This window comes from Meleagris gallopavo, chromosome 2, assembly GCF_000146605.3.
Source record: "Meleagris gallopavo isolate NT-WF06-2002-E0010 breed Aviagen turkey brand Nicholas breeding stock chromosome 2, Turkey_5.1, whole genome shotgun sequence".
Lineage (NCBI taxonomy): Eukaryota > Metazoa > Chordata > Aves > Galliformes > Phasianidae > Meleagris > Meleagris gallopavo.
In genome coordinates this window covers 87,008,799-87,026,379 of record NC_015012.2, presented here as the reverse complement: position 1 = coordinate 87,026,379, position 17,581 = coordinate 87,008,799, and the positions used below count along the sequence as shown (strand labels likewise).

The 17,581-nt window shown below is 40.3% G+C and overlaps 1 protein-coding gene across 2 annotated transcripts in view; it reads right to left on the bottom strand.

Moving 5' to 3' along the window:
- Positions 1–1,935: 1,935 nt before the first annotated feature.
- Positions 1,936–17,581, bottom strand: part of ELOVL5 (ELOVL fatty acid elongase 5) — a 37,295-nt gene continuing 21,649 nt past the window's right edge. The window contains exons 3-8 of one of the 2 annotated variants that reach the window (XM_003204431.4): positions 16,048–16,235; positions 9,424–9,501; positions 8,827–8,998; positions 7,231–7,355; positions 5,282–5,416; positions 1,936–3,845 (exon numbers count right to left, since the gene is read on the bottom strand). In XM_003204431.4, the coding sequence (XP_003204479.1) occupies positions 3,714–3,845; positions 5,282–5,416; positions 7,231–7,355; positions 8,827–8,998; positions 9,424–9,501; positions 16,048–16,235 (830 nt within the window). In that variant the 3' untranslated portion in view covers positions 1,936–3,713. 2 annotated transcript variants of the gene reach the window in all.

Genomic DNA, 17,581 nt, shown 5'->3' with positions numbered 1-17,581 from the left:
TTCTCAGCAGCACTTCTCTAGCAAGAGAGATCTCCCTCCATAACTTAATCACCTCTTGCACTGTTTTCTAGCGGGCTCCCAGCAGAACCCCCATTGTCAAAGCAATTTCATGTATGATTTATTCACATTTTCCTTCAGCATCCAGCTTACTTCTACGTTTGTTTTTTTAAATAATGCATACCCTTTTAACAATTTATTCCAGTCACACACAACACACATTTTTATCAACTTGTCTCTCAACACAGCAATCAAACACCAAAGGTAGAGGCAACCCCTAGAAAACTCCACCAGGTGTAGGGCTTTAGGGGGTTTCATTGCTCTAATCTTGGTTGTAAAAGGTGTATCAGAAGCTCCAGCATTTGTTTAATACCTGATCTGTGTCAGGTGAAATAAACAATGCAGAAGACTTCCTAAACTGTCAGTGTAGTTCTCTGCTTTTGCATTACCCTCTGCAAACCCCCCAGACCAGTACCTACGTGCCCCCAGTTCGAAGTGCCTCGTGCACAGCAACACAGCTCTGTGGGTACTCACATCAGGACTGCTCCAAGAATAGCTGTGCTGTGCAGCCATGCGTTTGTGGCCCCTTTGTGTTGAACAGAAGCATTTGCCTTCCTCCCTCTCCACCACAAAATCCTGCAGGGTTCCAACAAAAGAAGTGATGTGGTCAGCTCACTAACTACATGAGATCTTAATGGTACAGTTTGCAGCTTGGTCATTCACTCTTTGCAAACAGTCACTGAAGTGATGTTTTTTTCTCCTTGGCCTGTTTCACATGAAACCCCTCCAGGCCTGTGGCAGCAGCTGGTCTTTTTTCACTCCTCCAGCCTTTACAACACCAAAGGTCTGTTCAGAGGACCCCGAGGATCCCAAGCCCCAGGCAGTTATATCTATGAACAGAACAGCAGGCAACCCAAAGGCTGCTATTATCCCAGGCTGGGCAGTGCTTTGGAAGCAGAACAAGGTACAGAGGTCCAGACTCAGCCCATCAGGTTGGCTGCTGGCTACGGTGAAGTGACATCCGAACCCCTACAGCTCTCATCCACGTGGCAGCTGCTGCTGAGACTGTAGAAGAGTGCCTAGGAGCCAGCCTTCTGACCTGCAGGTATGAAGGCTACTGATGCTGTACGTCCTTTTGGCCAGGGTAGGCTTGGAGCACAGCTCCCTGGGCAAGGCTGGGTCGATGCTATAGCCTTCAAGGAACAACCTGTAGATTTGGCTCAGCACCCAAGGTACTACGTTGCCCCTGGTAAGCCTTCAGAGCCCTGTTCAGAACACTTATTTTCCAGCTGAATCTGCACATGCAGGAGAAAGAAACTGCCTTAGCAGTCACCTGCCAGAAGTAACTTGCCAGAAGTAACCAGAATGACACAAAACCTCTGAGCCTTTCGCATAGAACGCAAAAGCCGTTTCCTTGCTCTAGGTTTCTTGTATTGAGAGCCTGCAAGCTGAAGACAGCTATATTTTTTAAGTATTTTTAAGTATTTCTGTTTTCAGTAAGTCCATCATCAAGCTGTCTGAGCTTGCTGCTCAAACCACACAGGGCTCAGAAGTGATCACCCAAAGGGCAATAGGAGCTACAGAGAAACTGCAAAAGTGCTCACATTCTGGAGAGAGGTATCATTCCCATTCTACGACAGTGTATATGAGGCAGAAAGCCCATGCTAAGTTTTGCTCCCAAGACTCAGCCTCAGAGCCCCTTGGGGTGTTCTGCTTTCACTAATTCCACTGGGAGGTTTAATCCACTGCACAGATAATAATTTCTGCAGCCAGGCAATGGATCGGTGTTCAGCCAAAGGTTTTTGCATGGAATGTGATACCAGATCTCTGGCATGCTAAATTTCTCCCAATATCTGCAGCTGCCCTTTGGTCAAGACAACTTCTTGGTGTTACACAGGAATCAGTAATATAGTAAATCTGTACAAACCCACTATAAAATTCAGGCAGAGATCATCAAAAGTGTTTTAATGATTAAACCATGTCAAACATTAACAACGTAGGTATACTCAGATGAGCCAAGAGTTTATTTCTAGCACATTTAGACAGCCTATTTTGAACAGTATAGCTGCTGTACTGAGCTATGTAAAGACTCTGCAAACCAGTACCTAGAAATGAAGACACACACACGAGCTTCGATAATGTAAACATGACAGACACTGTCTCCTTCAAAACAAGGAATGAAAACCCACAAGGCTAGCAGGAAAACTTATTAATTCCCTAAGAGATGTGCAAAAAATTTTAAAAAGGTTTAATTTAAAAAAAGAAAAATTAAACAAGTTAAAACTGGCATTTATATAAATATCAAAAATAGCTAAACTTGAGTAATAACCAACTGAACATCTTGCACAATTCCATTTCTCAGAGCTTAATGAATGAGATATTCATAAACCAGGCTCCACCATGGCCGATACCAGAGTAACATCCCAGCAACAGATCTCAGCTTTGCAGCTGGCTCCTCATACGTGCAAGGCAACATTTTACAGGAGCAACTTTAGAAGCTCTCTAAACAAATCAAACAAGCCAAGACATTACTGGTGACAAATACAACTCACACTACAGAAACAGACATCTCCAGCACATTTCAGTAACACTTAAAAAACATTACGTTTGACTTAGACCACTTGATTTTGCTTGTTTGGGAAAAGATGTTTGTTAGGCACATTTTAAAAATGAACATACGCTACATGAAGACCAACACAGATACCAACTTAAATACAGACAATTCCATCAGAAAAGCATCCTTCCGTCTTCGTTTTTAAATACACCTCTGGGTATGTTACAGATTTAAACAGTAGCTCTTAAAGTGTGGATATGGCTATGGTAACAACACTTGAAATTCTGCCAGTTTCCATACTAAAAACCACTCTTCATTTAGCATTTAAGAATTCCCAGAAATAAGAAAGAGAAAATAAAAGATGGGTCCACCCTGTATATACCCTAAACCTCAGAGACAAATATTTAAGTCTTACCGGACTGAGTAAGCGCCAATTAATTTTACAGTAGTGACATACTTCAAATAAAAAAATAAGATCTATTAAAAAGGTAAAATAACTTTTCCATCTGGTTTGTGACTGCTTAGTCAGCTAAAGCCAAATATACAAAACTAAATGCACCATTTCTAATTTCACTGTATCACGTAAGAGATACCTAACAGTGTGTATCACGTACAGACCAGTAAAATGATAATGGATTCCTCTACATGACTTTTTAATAAAAAGTCAGTCAACTGAAAAGTTGAAACATACCCTAATTTTTAAACCAGTCATAAGCTTTGGGCCCTGCTTTTTAATTTAAGGCATGTGTGTTTAACTACTGAAACCAGCATCATACAAATTACCTCTACAATCACATGCATGATCTACAGTAAAAAAAATGGAGTTTAGATTACAGTGTTTTCAAATTGTGAATCATAATTCAGCACCTATCGTATTGACTAGTAAGGCAACAGCAGTGTCGTATACTACAATAATACTCCCTTCCACAGTCTATAGCGGGGTCAGTGACAGCCCAGAATTATTTTTAAACTTCAACCTACTTTTATGTTCTGTATACAGTTTCTAGGGTGTTTGCACTGGTTAAGTCCTACATAAGTCACACTATTCTAGGCAGGAATAGTTACAGTAGCCATTAGAGTATTAGTGCACAACTCTTATTGTGCTTTTACAATCAGATGATTTTGTTGTTGGGGTTATCAAAATGGTTTTTCAGTTTGGTCTTCAATCCTTCCTTTGTTTTCTTTGTTTCACATTGTTCTCAAGGGAAGAAAAGCTGTTTGTGTACCCGTTCACAGTGGCTGTAGAGCCATTCTGATACTCTTTCCTCCTCGAGGATGCCTTCTTGTTGTAAGTCTAGAATATACAGAAAGACACATGGTTTTGCTTAAATAGATTTCAGACAATTTTCTCACAGCAATTCAAGAAGCAGAGAAGTAAACCTGCATCTGTCAAGGCCTTGTGCTGGCAGCAGGGTCTAACAAGCTAACATTTTTTGTGTATGAGGCTATATTGTGTGTTTCATTCATCACAAGAAGAAAATTAGCTCACTGGCAAAGAACAGGGATTGCTGTACGATGGTAGCACTGGTAGTACTTTGTAAACAGTAAATTAGAAGCAGGAAAGCAATTTTATGAGCAGACTATGGCACAAGAATATACTCAAAATGACAAGGGAGGAGGGAGGTTTGATGCACTGCAGGTGACTATCTCCAGCGGTGCCAGAACGAGAAGTGGGTAAACAAGAACAGCGAGGGCAATTTCAGAGACAGAAATATGAAACAAATTTGCTGCAGCAGACTTGCAAAGCAAGAAAGGAGTGAAAACTAACAGCTTTCAGGAGTCTCAGCACAAAAATCAGTGACAGTGAAAAAACATGCATGACTTAATCTTTGTCAAAGGGGTTCAACTGCCTGATGAGAACAAATTTCCAAACCGTGCACGTGAAGGAAAGTCAAAATATGAGTAACCCTGATGAAGGAAGTAGAATAATATTTGGGATATATGATCATCTTTAATTAGCGTGTTCATATGGAGGAAGTGATAAGACCACAGGACTGATTTTAAGAAATACCAAAAGATCAGAAAGGTGACGTCTGCTGTGTTCTCTCCTGCCTCAGTGCTCTCACCAGACCTGAAAGGTTCATCTCTTTAAAGAGACATTTCAACTAGGTAACACTGAGGTCAGTAGACTGCACGGGTTTGATTTCCTGAAGACGGGTACATCTTTGCCCAGAGCCTGACTGTGACCTACTCTGAACAACATAGACCGAGTCTAGATCTGTTCAGACATGAAACAAGTGCCACAGAAACTCAATACAAAATGCAAATTTTCCACGCGGAAAATGCTTATAAAGGTGAACCCAAACCAGATATTTTTGTATGCTGATAGTTTCAGATGTTTCTCAGGCAATAAACTAAGCATTTACCCTTGTAAGTATAGTAGGGAACAATTTGCTTGTGCACTTCAGAGGTTGCTGTTTTATTTCAAAATGAAAAACTGTTTCCTAAATTAAGCTTCTCCTCTCCCTTATCTGTAGTTAAAACTGCATTAGTAAAATGTGTTTCCGTGATACCCTGCTTATAGAGATTTCTTACAGTTTTGAATTTTGTAGACAGCACACCTGAAGCTCTCAAAGCTGTGGGTAGACCAACAAGTGTAATACATTAAAAATGCATGCATGTTGCTGGAAGAAAAAGGGTATTTCAAGCAGGTCTTTCTGTAAAACAGCTTTCCAGTGAAACAAAACCAGCAGAATGCTATAAAGAATCTATGAATATTATTACTTTTACCTGAATGTAGAAATTTGTGAAGAGGATAATCAAAGAAATCATATAAAAAATCTGGAAATACAGCCACCCCTGAGGAAACGCACATGGCCAAACAACACCACAGCTGGTCTGGAAGATTGTCAGGACAAACTGAATCTGGGGAAAGAAAAAACAAAACAGAACAAAACAAAACAAAAGTGAGAGCACATCAGTGCAAGAAGGGAAAAAGCCTTTATTGACCAAAACCTAATTGTCTCCAAAACGAGCCAAAAAAACCCTAAGTTTGATGCATTCCTTTTCTCTATTTGACTAAAACAAAGTAAACACGATTTAGCAAGACTTTCAGGTTGTGATATTCTGTTGCTTGAGTGATTTTTATTTAATATTGTTCCATTTTAGAGCATTAGAATACACAGAATCAGTTTATAAGTGCCCTAGGGAACAAAGACCACCACCTCCCGAGGGAGAGCTCACCAGGGTTTGGCTCTGACAACCCAGCACAGTAGCTCTGCTAAAAATCCAGAGTCACCTCTCCCACAGGCTGAGACTACCCTATATATGGCTCCAGTGAAAGAATTTTAAGCCAAAAAGTGCACATATGAAGCAGAGAAGCTGGGGGAGTGGGGGCATGGAAGAAATCAGAGGTTTATTACATCTGTTTACAACTATCTTTGGTTTTCTCTTTTGGAAAAAAAACAACAGTTTGGGCTTACGTGCTGCAAAGGCCTTCAGGCAAAAAATTCATCCTTACATGAAGGCTACCAGATTAGGGTATGTTTATTTTAAAAGAGAAAGACAGCTCTGTTCTGCTGTTTTACTGGCCTAATAGTTATGCATGCAGAGCAGGCAGGGAAATGGAAGTGCTGTGACAATAGCCAGGGGAGCAGCTACACCGCAGAGGCAGTTGCAATCTGCGGTGCTCGGACAGCACAGATGAAGAACAGGGCCTAAATCTGGAAGGGGAACAAAACAAAACAAGCTGCTAAACCACACAGAACTCTGCTGTGCTTTGCCTTCCTTCTGGAAGAAACAGTGCTAAGAAAAAAGATTTTGAGAATCGAACTCTAAATTGCTGATAATCACCAGCAAATGCTACTAAACCTAATCAGAGTTCTGAGAGCGGGGAGAGAAGTGGGGAGAGAAAGAATCATAGAAGTAAATATTAATAACAATTTAAAAAATCTCTAGGCTTTGTCTTCCCCATCTATAAAACGAGGAGAACAAAATGCAAATGCACACTTCCTTGTGCAGCTCTGACACGTTATACACATCAGTGTCACTGCTGCATGTGTCTCACTGCTTAATTTCAGTGCTCTTTTCACCCCCAGTCCACAGCATTCAGGCTTCATCTCTGTACACCCAGGAAACAATACAAATGGATGCAACAAACACAACGCAGAATTACAAGTGAAAAAAAATCTGCCCATTTAAAGTGCGGAAGGAGAACAGAAATATTGAACAGTTTTTAATAAACCATTTGCAACTGCATGCAAAAAGTGGGACAGAAAATCCATTGTCCTGCAGGACTAGAATGAAGGGCCTTGTTAGTTGCAGACTGTGTAGCACTCTGCTTCTGCTCTGCCCTCTCAGCATCAGCCTGAGCAACAAGCACTCAGACGGGCACACTACTTACACAGGCTCCTCCTCTCTAGCTCCCAAGACCCCAAAAACCCAGTACTGAGATTCCCCAATACCTCTTGGCACGCAGCTTGGAGAGATACAAAAAGATCCTACTGAACTGCTCAGCATTGATTTATGCATGCCATCAGTTCCTACCTCCCTTTTGCCCTGAAATCAGTACAGAGAGGCAGAAGCTGGATTTCTAAAGTGATTTGTGTGCATGAAGATGTAAAAGCTTTTAGATTTCACTTCCCCTTCTATCCATACCAAAATTTTCTGTTGGTAAAGGCCAAAAGATCCCACTGAGAATACAAGAACCTGCTGAAGCACTACAAGAACTCATCACTCACCAGCTGCCCTTGAGTGATGTACTTCTTCCACCACAGATAAGGACGCATCGCTGGAACAGCTGACAATCCATAGTAGGAGTACATGAGGACATGGATAAAGCTGTTCAGTGTGGCACCGAAATAAGCTGAAACAGCAAAGGAGAAAGAAAGTACACTGAATTACCAGGAAAATGCTGTTACATGGAACCAAAAGCTCAAAATGCTACTATTTAAAATATGATTTCTCTTAGAACAAAAGCAAAAAACTCCACTCTCCTGAAATTCATGTTGACTCAACTGAGTGTTTGAGATGCTTTGCCACTGTGTGCTCTATATCAGCCTTCTGATTTTGTTTCCTCTATTTATTATTTTTCTACACTCCATCTTGTCAATAGGAAGCTGATAAAAATGAGTCATGTAAACATGCCCAACAATCCACAGCTTCTCCAATCTAATTTTAGGCCAATTTCACTTTCTGGGAGGGAGCCTATTTGGTCATTTATAAGCAAAAGCAACTGGTAGCTTCTGAATGTGAAAGCCAACCATTGCATTTGTCCTTGTTTGCAGCATCTTTAGTCATCAAATAAATTTCAGTTTTAGCTTAGCACCAAACTGTGTGGTACTGGATGACCACGCACGACACAGAGATTGGTAAGGAAGAAGAAAAACACATGACCAGAAATAGCACAAAAGTATTTTCAAGACCACAAAAACTCAAGATAGACTCTAAGTACTTGCACTTTTGACTGTTCTATAAACAGAGATTGACTTCTTTAGAGGAAAATGTGGTTCTGGATACACGCTTCTCATAAGTTCAACATTACTCACTGTTGTGCTGACAACACAAAACAAATATGAGTTTCTATGTTGTTTGGCTAGGAAAGCAGACTCCTGAGCAATCCAGCTACTTGGTCTGCATTGCTGACCCTAGTTCACACCCACTGGATTTCAAAAGGTTTCTCTTGGATTAATGTGCACATTTGAACCACAACTGAACCATGCTAATACAGTTAGTAAAGTAAATGACAACTAAAAACAAAGGACATTAAAGAATCTGGCAAGATTGCCAGAGGTTAGAAGGATTTAGACAAGACAGACATGGAAACCTTTCACTTAAGACACATTCAGTCAAGTTCATTAGTGCTCAGAGACAACAACATTTTAATTGAAATCATTTGCTGTGGTTACAAGTATAAAATGAGATTAATTTGTGAAAGTTATATCTCAGGTGAACTTTACACATATAAGGACAAGTGTCACTATTAGACATCTTGCAGTCAAAACACATTTCTGGTCCTTCCTTGGAAAAAAGCACTGTTTCATTTGAGGGTCTACAAAAAAAGAGAAAGCAAGGCTGAGAAGTGCCAGACCTGGACTGCTGCAGAAAACAAATGTCAAACTCTCAAGTAAAATCTTCAAGCTATATAGTCATGTATTTTCCAGACACCCCACAGGCATCTTAATATCTCCAGCAACTAGTTGCAATTCAGCAAAATAGCTTAGTATCAGAAACAACACATCCTGCACTTGAAGATACCAGAAATGTTTGATTTGACCAAATGAAAATCAAAACAAGGCCTCTGATGCAAGCATATCCCATCATAACCCAGTACTTACAGTGACCACAAGGCACCCAGTTCATAACAAACCACCAAATATTCAGCATCGTTGCATGGTGATAGACATGCAGGACAGTGATCTGATGATTATTTTTCCGCAAAATGAAAAAGAAGGTATCCATGAACTCAATGAGTTTGGAGAAATAATACCACCAGAGGACATGTATGATCTAGAAAAGAGGAAACAAGTTTTAAAAGTACTGCACATTGTGACCAGGCAGTATTTAGTAAACTATGGCAAAAAATGCTGTAGTGCTGCCTGCAGAGGCAAGATCTGAGAAGAAATCATCACCACACCTTCCCACAGACAGAGAACGGACACACGGTGGCCAGATACAGACTGAAGACCAATTCTGCTTTTTGAGTTGGGAACACATGAAAGCGTACATACAATTATTCACTGAAATCGTAAATATCAATTAATATACTGTTGATTAATTCTTATGTCTGACCATGCATCATCCATCCATACTGTGGAAGGAAAAAAAAACCTACAGTTTGAACAAAAACTGCATGATCAATACCATTCTGCTTTCTACTTACATTCAAGGGGACAATTGAAAATGTAATTAGCTTGAAGTCTTGATTACATTACCTTCATATCAGCTTCACCTCCACTGCGTGTATCCTGACAGTAGAAATTGTATCCTCCCTCCCATACTCCTGTCACCAACTGGGGAGAGCAAAGAACAAAGTGTCAGTCAGTGCCAATACCGTGCCTCACAGTGAACCCACACCCTGACAGAAGCTTTGGGAGACACCTGGTGACAAGGCATCTATGGACACCTCAACGTGACACTAGGCTGGGTTTCAGCTTCAGGCACTAGCTGAATCATAAAGAAGGGTGAATCAATAGAAATTCTTCCAATTGCAGCATAACAGAATAAAAAGTAGGAAATAGTGGAAATAAAAAGTAGGAAATGGTGCTCCAGCTTATCCCATACAGCATGTGTTTGTTCCTACACAGATTCTCCCTTCAGCTGATGATCTCATTGCCAGAGAAAGGGAACAACCAAAGATTACAAATTATAATTGGTAATACCAAAGACTACAAAATACAATTACAAACACGAGGATCTGATTACAATTTTTTCAGCCGTATAACAGAACAAACCTTTCAGCTTTGCTATCCTTAACAGTTAACAACTGATGCTTTACCATATGTTGATTCTTTAGAATCTTTTTAAATAAATCCCTAATTCCAAGCACATCACAATCTTCACCATCCAAGTGATTTTCTCTTCATTATCTGTCACTGCCTGCCTGACTTCCTGACATATCAAATAATACCTCAAATATGGCAAAATTACTTTGCAGAGTAATTTAAAAGTAATGACCAGCTAGCTATCAGTCCTGAGAGGGTGACAAGGAGTCCTTTGCCTGGGGCTGGTTGAAACCAAGGTGGAATCCAGATCCACTGCCAGCTGCCCATGTTCCACCCTTTTCCCACAGCTGGCGGATCGCGCTGCTGTCCCTGAGCTCTGTATATGAGGGGAGATGGGGAGCAGGCAGACTACAAAGGGAGAGGCTGAAGCAGGCTCTGAAGGGGGAGATGGAGGAGCACCTGGAAGGGGAGATTTTGAAAGTGGGCCCTGAGAGGGCAGTAGGTGTGAGGACAAGATGAGAACAAGTGTCTTGGCTTATACCTGTGGCCAGGAGGCAGCTTGCTATTTAAGCTATTTATTTTTAAAACCAAGGAGTATACCCTGGTTCTGGCCTCTGACTTTTAAGAGGTTGCCATCAGTGCTTCTATTGAAGTAATAATCATGACAGAAGAGCCTGCTTGATGTTTAGAATGACATTTTTTCCTCTTGGAAATAGCATTAGAAGAGGAATAGGAAATTTAGACTACTTCCAATTGTAAAAAGAATGGGAAGGCAACCTAAGAAAACCTTCTAAAAACACGGACAGGCATCCTGCACAAGTGACTTGTCCATTCTGGGCCTTATCTACACTCATGGAGAATTTAGAAAAAAAAAAAAAAGGCTTTGTAAGACCACAGTTAAAAACTCAATGTACTGTAAGTCATTTAAAATAATTAGTTGATTAAAAGACGACAATAACTGGTGCTATTAAATGCTGTCCAGAACAGTGAGTGGGAAATTAATTCTGAAAGGTACAATAAAGATTATGATTTAAATGACCTTTTCCTAATGTTATTTCTTTCATGGCTCATTTTCTCCCTAAATTACCTTTAAAAATACCCAATCAGTCTAGGTCATTATTTTAGACCTACAGAAATAGAACTATGGCCACTATTTAGTGGGGGGAGGAGGGGGGAGGAAAGACATCCAGTAATACCTTAACATAAAGACCTGAAATTACCTCATGTAATGGAGAACAATCAATATTACCATGCCACAGTGACAGCAAGGCAGCTTTGTGCATCAGCAGCAGACCCAAGCAATTTCTCTATCCAAGCAACAAGGAGAACTCATCCAGGTACCAGCTACCCTCTCTGGACAGGCCTTACACCAAGCTGCTCTGACAGCACTGAGGGAAAGCCTGTAAGGTTTCTTGGGTGCCCACTAGTCCATCCTGCAGACCACACTGTGCTGTAACAGTGTTGCTAAGAGCTTACAGATGTCTTCATGCAGTTTTCACAGTTCAAAGAAGGGTGAGAAATAGAGGAATAATCACCATGTTTGCACGGTGATTATTCCAAACAGCGAGGGTCAGCCTCCATCTCCAGCACTTCCAGGAATTCCTTCAGAACAAAGGCTAGCACAGGGACACCCAGGGGGCTTTCCCTGCACAGATACAGGTTCACTACCTAAAGCTTGACAGAAGATGTCCAAATTGGTTCTGCTATTTAAAGAATAAAGGCATCAGTGTGGATGTAAGAAGCTTCAGTCAAACTTCAGTCAAGTATTCCTGTTTCCAAAAGAGCATATCGTAATATGCTAGGGATGATAGTGTTATTTCACAGCCATAATGCTGTAAATGATACAAGCAAAGCAACGTTTGTAAGAAACAGTAGTATCTATTAACATAGAAATAGTATAGTTACTAAAGAAAAATCAAACCTTCCCTTCCAAAAGAAACTAAGAGGTCAAAAGCTGCCATAAGCTCATACTACTGCCCATGAACCTTGCTTTGAGTAACACACGGCACCCATAGGTAATGGTTTTTCAGAGGGAGTCAGCTGCTCTCCCACTATTTATTACAGCCACAGTACTTTCAGCACATGCTGGAAGGCTTCAGAAAACAAAAACAATGGGTTGCTCTGAGACCCGACCAACAACAGTTCCCAAACGGCTGTGTTGTGTACAAAGCTGGGCACATCAATGCAGAAAATGATAAATGGAGCTATTCTCTTAAAATGTTGGTGTCACAAATTGTCAGCAGGTGCATTTAAGTAATTTATTGTGCTTCCTGGGGCCTGCTCCCACCTCCTGAGCCCTCCTACAGCTGCTGTGGGCCCAAGATGGCCTTTCCTGGCAAGCTGACCCCAGGACGTCCTCCAGCTCCAGGCTAGCAGGAGCTCAGGCTTGCTAATGGCACTGCTGATGCACGGCCACAGGCTATCTTCTCTTGAGAAATTAGCCTGTCTACAAAAGGCTGACTGTAATCATTTTCAGAGTTTGCCATTTTTAAATGACACGCCAGGAAGACAGCTCCTTCATAATCCAGTTAAAATAGTACTCCAAGACAATGTTAAGTTCCTCAACCCCAGGGAGAACACTGCAGTTCAAAGTCGCTTTTGTGCTTAAGTAGGATTCTCTTCCTTCTCTCTAATTTTCATTGTTATATTATGTTTGTGCTGCGGCCGAGTACCTCAAAATGCTGCAGCATGTGCTTTTTATCACATTTGCTATACAAAATAAAGCAACATACCTGCACTGCTGTAGACTGAACTGGCTGTGGAGATGGCTGGTGGGGAAAGATTTTGTGTTCTGATACCAGCCAAGGCCCGAGCCTGGCTGGTGCTTTATATTAAGAGTGAAGACAAAGAGATTGCTTTTAGAAAGTGAGCCTTCATCACAGGCCAGTTTCCTCAAACAGGATCTGATAGGGCAGTTGAGAGGAACCTCTTCCACTCCCCAGGGCCTGCTTTCCTCTAAAATTATCTGGGACAAGCAGCCCACTGCTCTCTTTTGATAGTATCAGAACACACACTCCAGCTTTGTCCAGTCATTAAATGTCAGAATAAATAATTTATACTTATTATGTACGTAAAATACTACCTAGAAACCCTGAATAAGAACTCTTAAGATTTTCAGTGATTTTAAAGTCCAAAAAGATCATCAGAAGACCAAGTGAAGCAAGAACACAGTAGCTGGAATTATGCAAATCCCACACTTCCTCCCCTCTCCCCCTCATGTTACTGCATACAAACATTCAGACAAAAAGGTCAGAAAACCAACGAGATTATCTTTCTCATCCTGGTTGGAAGTATGCCTCATTTTAATATCATGCTTTGGTCGCACAGCACTTAAACTGAGCTGTGATACTATGATTCACAAGCCGAACCATGACAGCTATAACACAGGAGAAATTCCCAGGCAGAAGTTTAATAGCAAGCTAATAAAACAGTTTATTTTCAGATAGGATATTGAACAAGTTTGTATGTGGTGTTGTTTTATGGCTTTCCTCAAACTAGGTCTGATAAAAGTTTAATTAGCTGAAATACAATGAAATACAGAGATAAGAAAGGTATTATACCTCCCTCTTCCTTTTTTTGAATGTTAGTTGTCATCATTTTAGCTTGAAAAAGAACGCGTGTCATGAAGTGTGACTGATGATCACTCATCCTTCACAGCTAAATTTCAGTGGCAGATGTGGTCTGAGTGAGGCTGTTGCTGGCTTTATACTGACATGGCTATTACAGAGGCACTCACTGCAGCCAGCGGATGTACATTAAGTTTAGGAATCTGACTTTTTCCCTATTACCTGGCTCTTGGGCTTTCATCCTGCAAACAGCGAGCAGCATAGTGTTATGTCAGCAAGGCTCTCTACCTGCAAAATTTTAAGGCATCAGTCCTTGCTGCAGATCACTGCTTGCTCTCAAGTCACAGAATCACAGGGGTTGGAAGGGACCTCTGGAGATGTTCTAGTTCAATCCTCTGCTAAAACAGTTTCCCTACAGTAGGTTGCACAGGAGCAACCTACATTTAGCATTTGAGCAGGTTTTTAATATTTCCAGAGAAAAAGACTCTCTGGGCAGTCTGTTCCAGTGTTTTGTCACCCTCACTATAAAGAAAATTTTTGTCATGTTTGTATGGAACTTCCTATGCTTCAGTTTGTGCCCATTGCTCCTCACCCCGTTGCTCGGCACCACTGAAAAGAGGCTGGCCCCATCCGCTTGACTGCCATCCTTTGATAAGCATTGACAAGATCCTCTCTCATTCTTATCTTCTTCAGCCTGAACAGCCCTGTGTCTCTCAGTCTCTCCTTGTGAGAGAGATGCTCCAGGCCCCTCATCACCTTTGTAGCCCTGAAGTCCACCACACCATTGCTGTATTGGCAGGGAAGAAGCATGGAATGTTCACAGTAAAGAACATCCAGTGGTCTTCTAAGACAACATAAGCTACAAAAAAGCAAACTCACTTACAAGATGATCTCAAAAGCATTTTGTTGTAACTGTCATGAGTTATCATGAGTTTATCATGAGTAGTCATAACACTGCAGCTTTATATGACACGACAAGGACAACTCAAGTTGCTCCGGGGGACATTCAGTTTGGATATCAGGAAAAACTTCTTTACAGAAAGGGTGGTTCAAACTGGTGTGAAGTGTTTTACTTTATAGAAAGCATAAACCTTAATATTCACCCTGTTTTAACTGTGAAGGATGAGACAACATAAAAGCTATTCAGGTGGTTGCAAGTACAAGGAACTTCAACATAAACTTTTCTTAATAAGCTACTCACTATTAGCAAGGAAAGTCTTATAAAGGCCTACAATCAGCAGTTCAAATCTTTTCTATTGTTTACATTTATACAGTAGTTTTCATTTGGGAACTGTGAGAATTATTTCAAGTATTCAAGAAAAGAAGATTGGCTATTCTGAGAATTTTATCCATACTTAGCACAACTGAAGAAAAGTTGGCACTTACAATATAAAGGTTAAAATAATATGAATTACTGTATAAGTAATCTCTGCATAAACTAACAATGCAGGTATTGTTAGTAGTTAGTTAGAAGTCCACAGCAACACTATGTGTTAACATATCAATGTGCAAATTCTGTATGCACTCCTCACATTCACACACTCACTCAGGATTCAGAATATCCTGAAAGGAAGATTAGAAACGAGAGCAAATAGAGAATACAAGCTGTTCTAAGTACCTACTGAATCCCACACTGCTCATCCTAAAGAATTAAGTATTAAAATTCTCAATAATCTGAATCAATACAACAATTTTGACTAAACTCTTCACTATACAAGAGAAACTGCCTTTAAATCATTTCCTACCTAAATTCATCTCTTAAGACACTACAAACTACAAACCTTTAAGAATCATAAGTTGCAAGTATTTCTAAGCAAATGTCCCCCTCTTCCACTCAAGGAAAGCAGTAGTTTTAGTTCTTGTTTGTAATTCCATGTTGAAAATGAAATAACTCCTTACCAAAAAGAGAAATGCTTCTGGTTAAAGGCAAGCCACAATGTTCTGTACATTAAAGCCACATGCTGCATCGTTTATTTACCATATTCTTATTTAAATTCCATAGTTTTCCATTTTCACGTTAATCAAAGGCATGCAATCTCAATTACAAGCAGTTAAATTGCTCTATGGAAGCAGAAAACTTGATAGTGCATAAATTTTTGCTTTGTTAAGAAAGAAAATAAGTCCACTTCAGTTTAAAATCAATTTGTACGTTCAGATTTTAACATTCACAAACAGATGAATCACAACTGTCTAGATGCAAAATTTGTTTCAGCAAAATTAAGAGGACATGAGAAGCTATTCAAAGCTTACACAGACAGATGCAAAGAGTGTGAGTGTGATTAAACACATTTAAATAAAACACATTTTGCACTCAAAACAAGATATAATTTTGCTACCAAGTATGTTGTACAGTCTATCAAAGCAATCCAATTAAACCTGTCTTCTAGGCAATGGGAGTATTCTCTCAGAAGTGACATCAAAGAATTGTGTAACATTTTTGCTGATGTTTCCCCATGTTTAGGAGGACTTCATAAATCATTTTCAACATAAGTCAATATAATTAAAACAGACACTGCAAAATAACCCCAACTCAAATCCTTTTTCCTACCTCATAAAACATATACAGAGAAAGCAGTGTGAGTCCAAGGTTGTAGACCACTAGAATACCCCTGCATGAGAACGGTTGTTTGTTCCGCATGTACTTTGGTCCTAGCCATACGATTAGTAAGTACAAGACTGAGAAGATAAAGGTAGGTGTATAATTTTCCAGAAGAAGCCATCCTTTTACTCTGGGATCTGAAACAAACAAAATTACAAACACTTAGACTGTTGAATGGAGAAGAACTCGATGCATCTAGAAAAATCTTTACTCAAGAATGATTCTAGCATCAGAATGATCAGAGAAAGATGAAGGGAGAACAGCAAATCTTTTTATCAAGGGCTATGTTACTAATAACAAACAACTTCAGAAGCAAGATTTTATTTACATGGTTGTTAAAGGAAACAAATCTTTATAAGGCAAAGATATTTCTATACTATTATCTAATTATTATTAGTGAAATACTAACTACTGCTCAGAAGCTTCATCCATCCTGAATACCAAAGATGAGTTCAAATTATAAAGCAAAGCTTCAGCAAACAGTGCTCAGGGACATGATTTAACAGAGGGTTGTTAGAGTTAGGGTAGTATGGTTAGGCTGCGGTTCGACTTGATGACCCTTAAGGTCTTTTCCAACCTATGATTCTATGATTCTATCATCTCTCTTTCTCTCAAATCAGCCTTTCCCAACAGCACAGTTTTTATTCCCTCATAGAGCCAGCAAAGCTAGTAGTGAAGTGGATGCTCTGAGGGTCTCAGCAGATGGTTCTGATAGCTTTTTGTAGTCTGCATTGTATCAATACTAGCCTAACTAGATTAACAAATGTGCTACCTATGATACTTAAATTTTGTAGTCCTTGTGTTTGCAATGAAACACAAAACAGTCCTGTTTGACTAACCAGATCAGCTGGCAAAATATTGAAAAAGCACATCAACTTGACAGAAAAAGCACACCAGCTGCTCAGAATGAGCACTTCAGAGAAATGCCTGAGACAAGTGCGTCACACTTTTTTCCACAGTCACTGCCGTGGTCTCTACCCAGTAACAGCATGGCATTTAACTACCTTTACCTGAGCCCTGTCTAAAGGATGGAAGCCATGCTTGCCAAACCATAAACCAGCAATGTCTTCTTTGTAAAGGAGTCAAATGTGTAAGCTGATTGTAAGAAATAAGGCTATAAAACATAGGCTGGGAAATGGCTAAGAAAGCCTGGGAACTGTTTGGATTTTACTGCCTTAATTTTCAAAACATGGCAAATATAGGCTACGTGCAAGCACGAACAGTGTGTCATATCACAACATCCTGACTAATCTGAACAGGTTTAGCATGAAAGTGAGCACAACCAGGGCACCAAACAACTCAAGAGCAAGCAGAAAGCACTCTCTGAAGGATCAGAGGCCTGTTCCACAGCAGAGCAGGAACTCCCTGATGGACCTCATCCTGCAAGGCAACAGCAGGAGCTTCATTTGGATAGAGAAAGAGGGTAGGCAGCAGAAGGAAGTATGCTACTGGAAGAGGAAAAACAAGTACTGAGCAACACTAC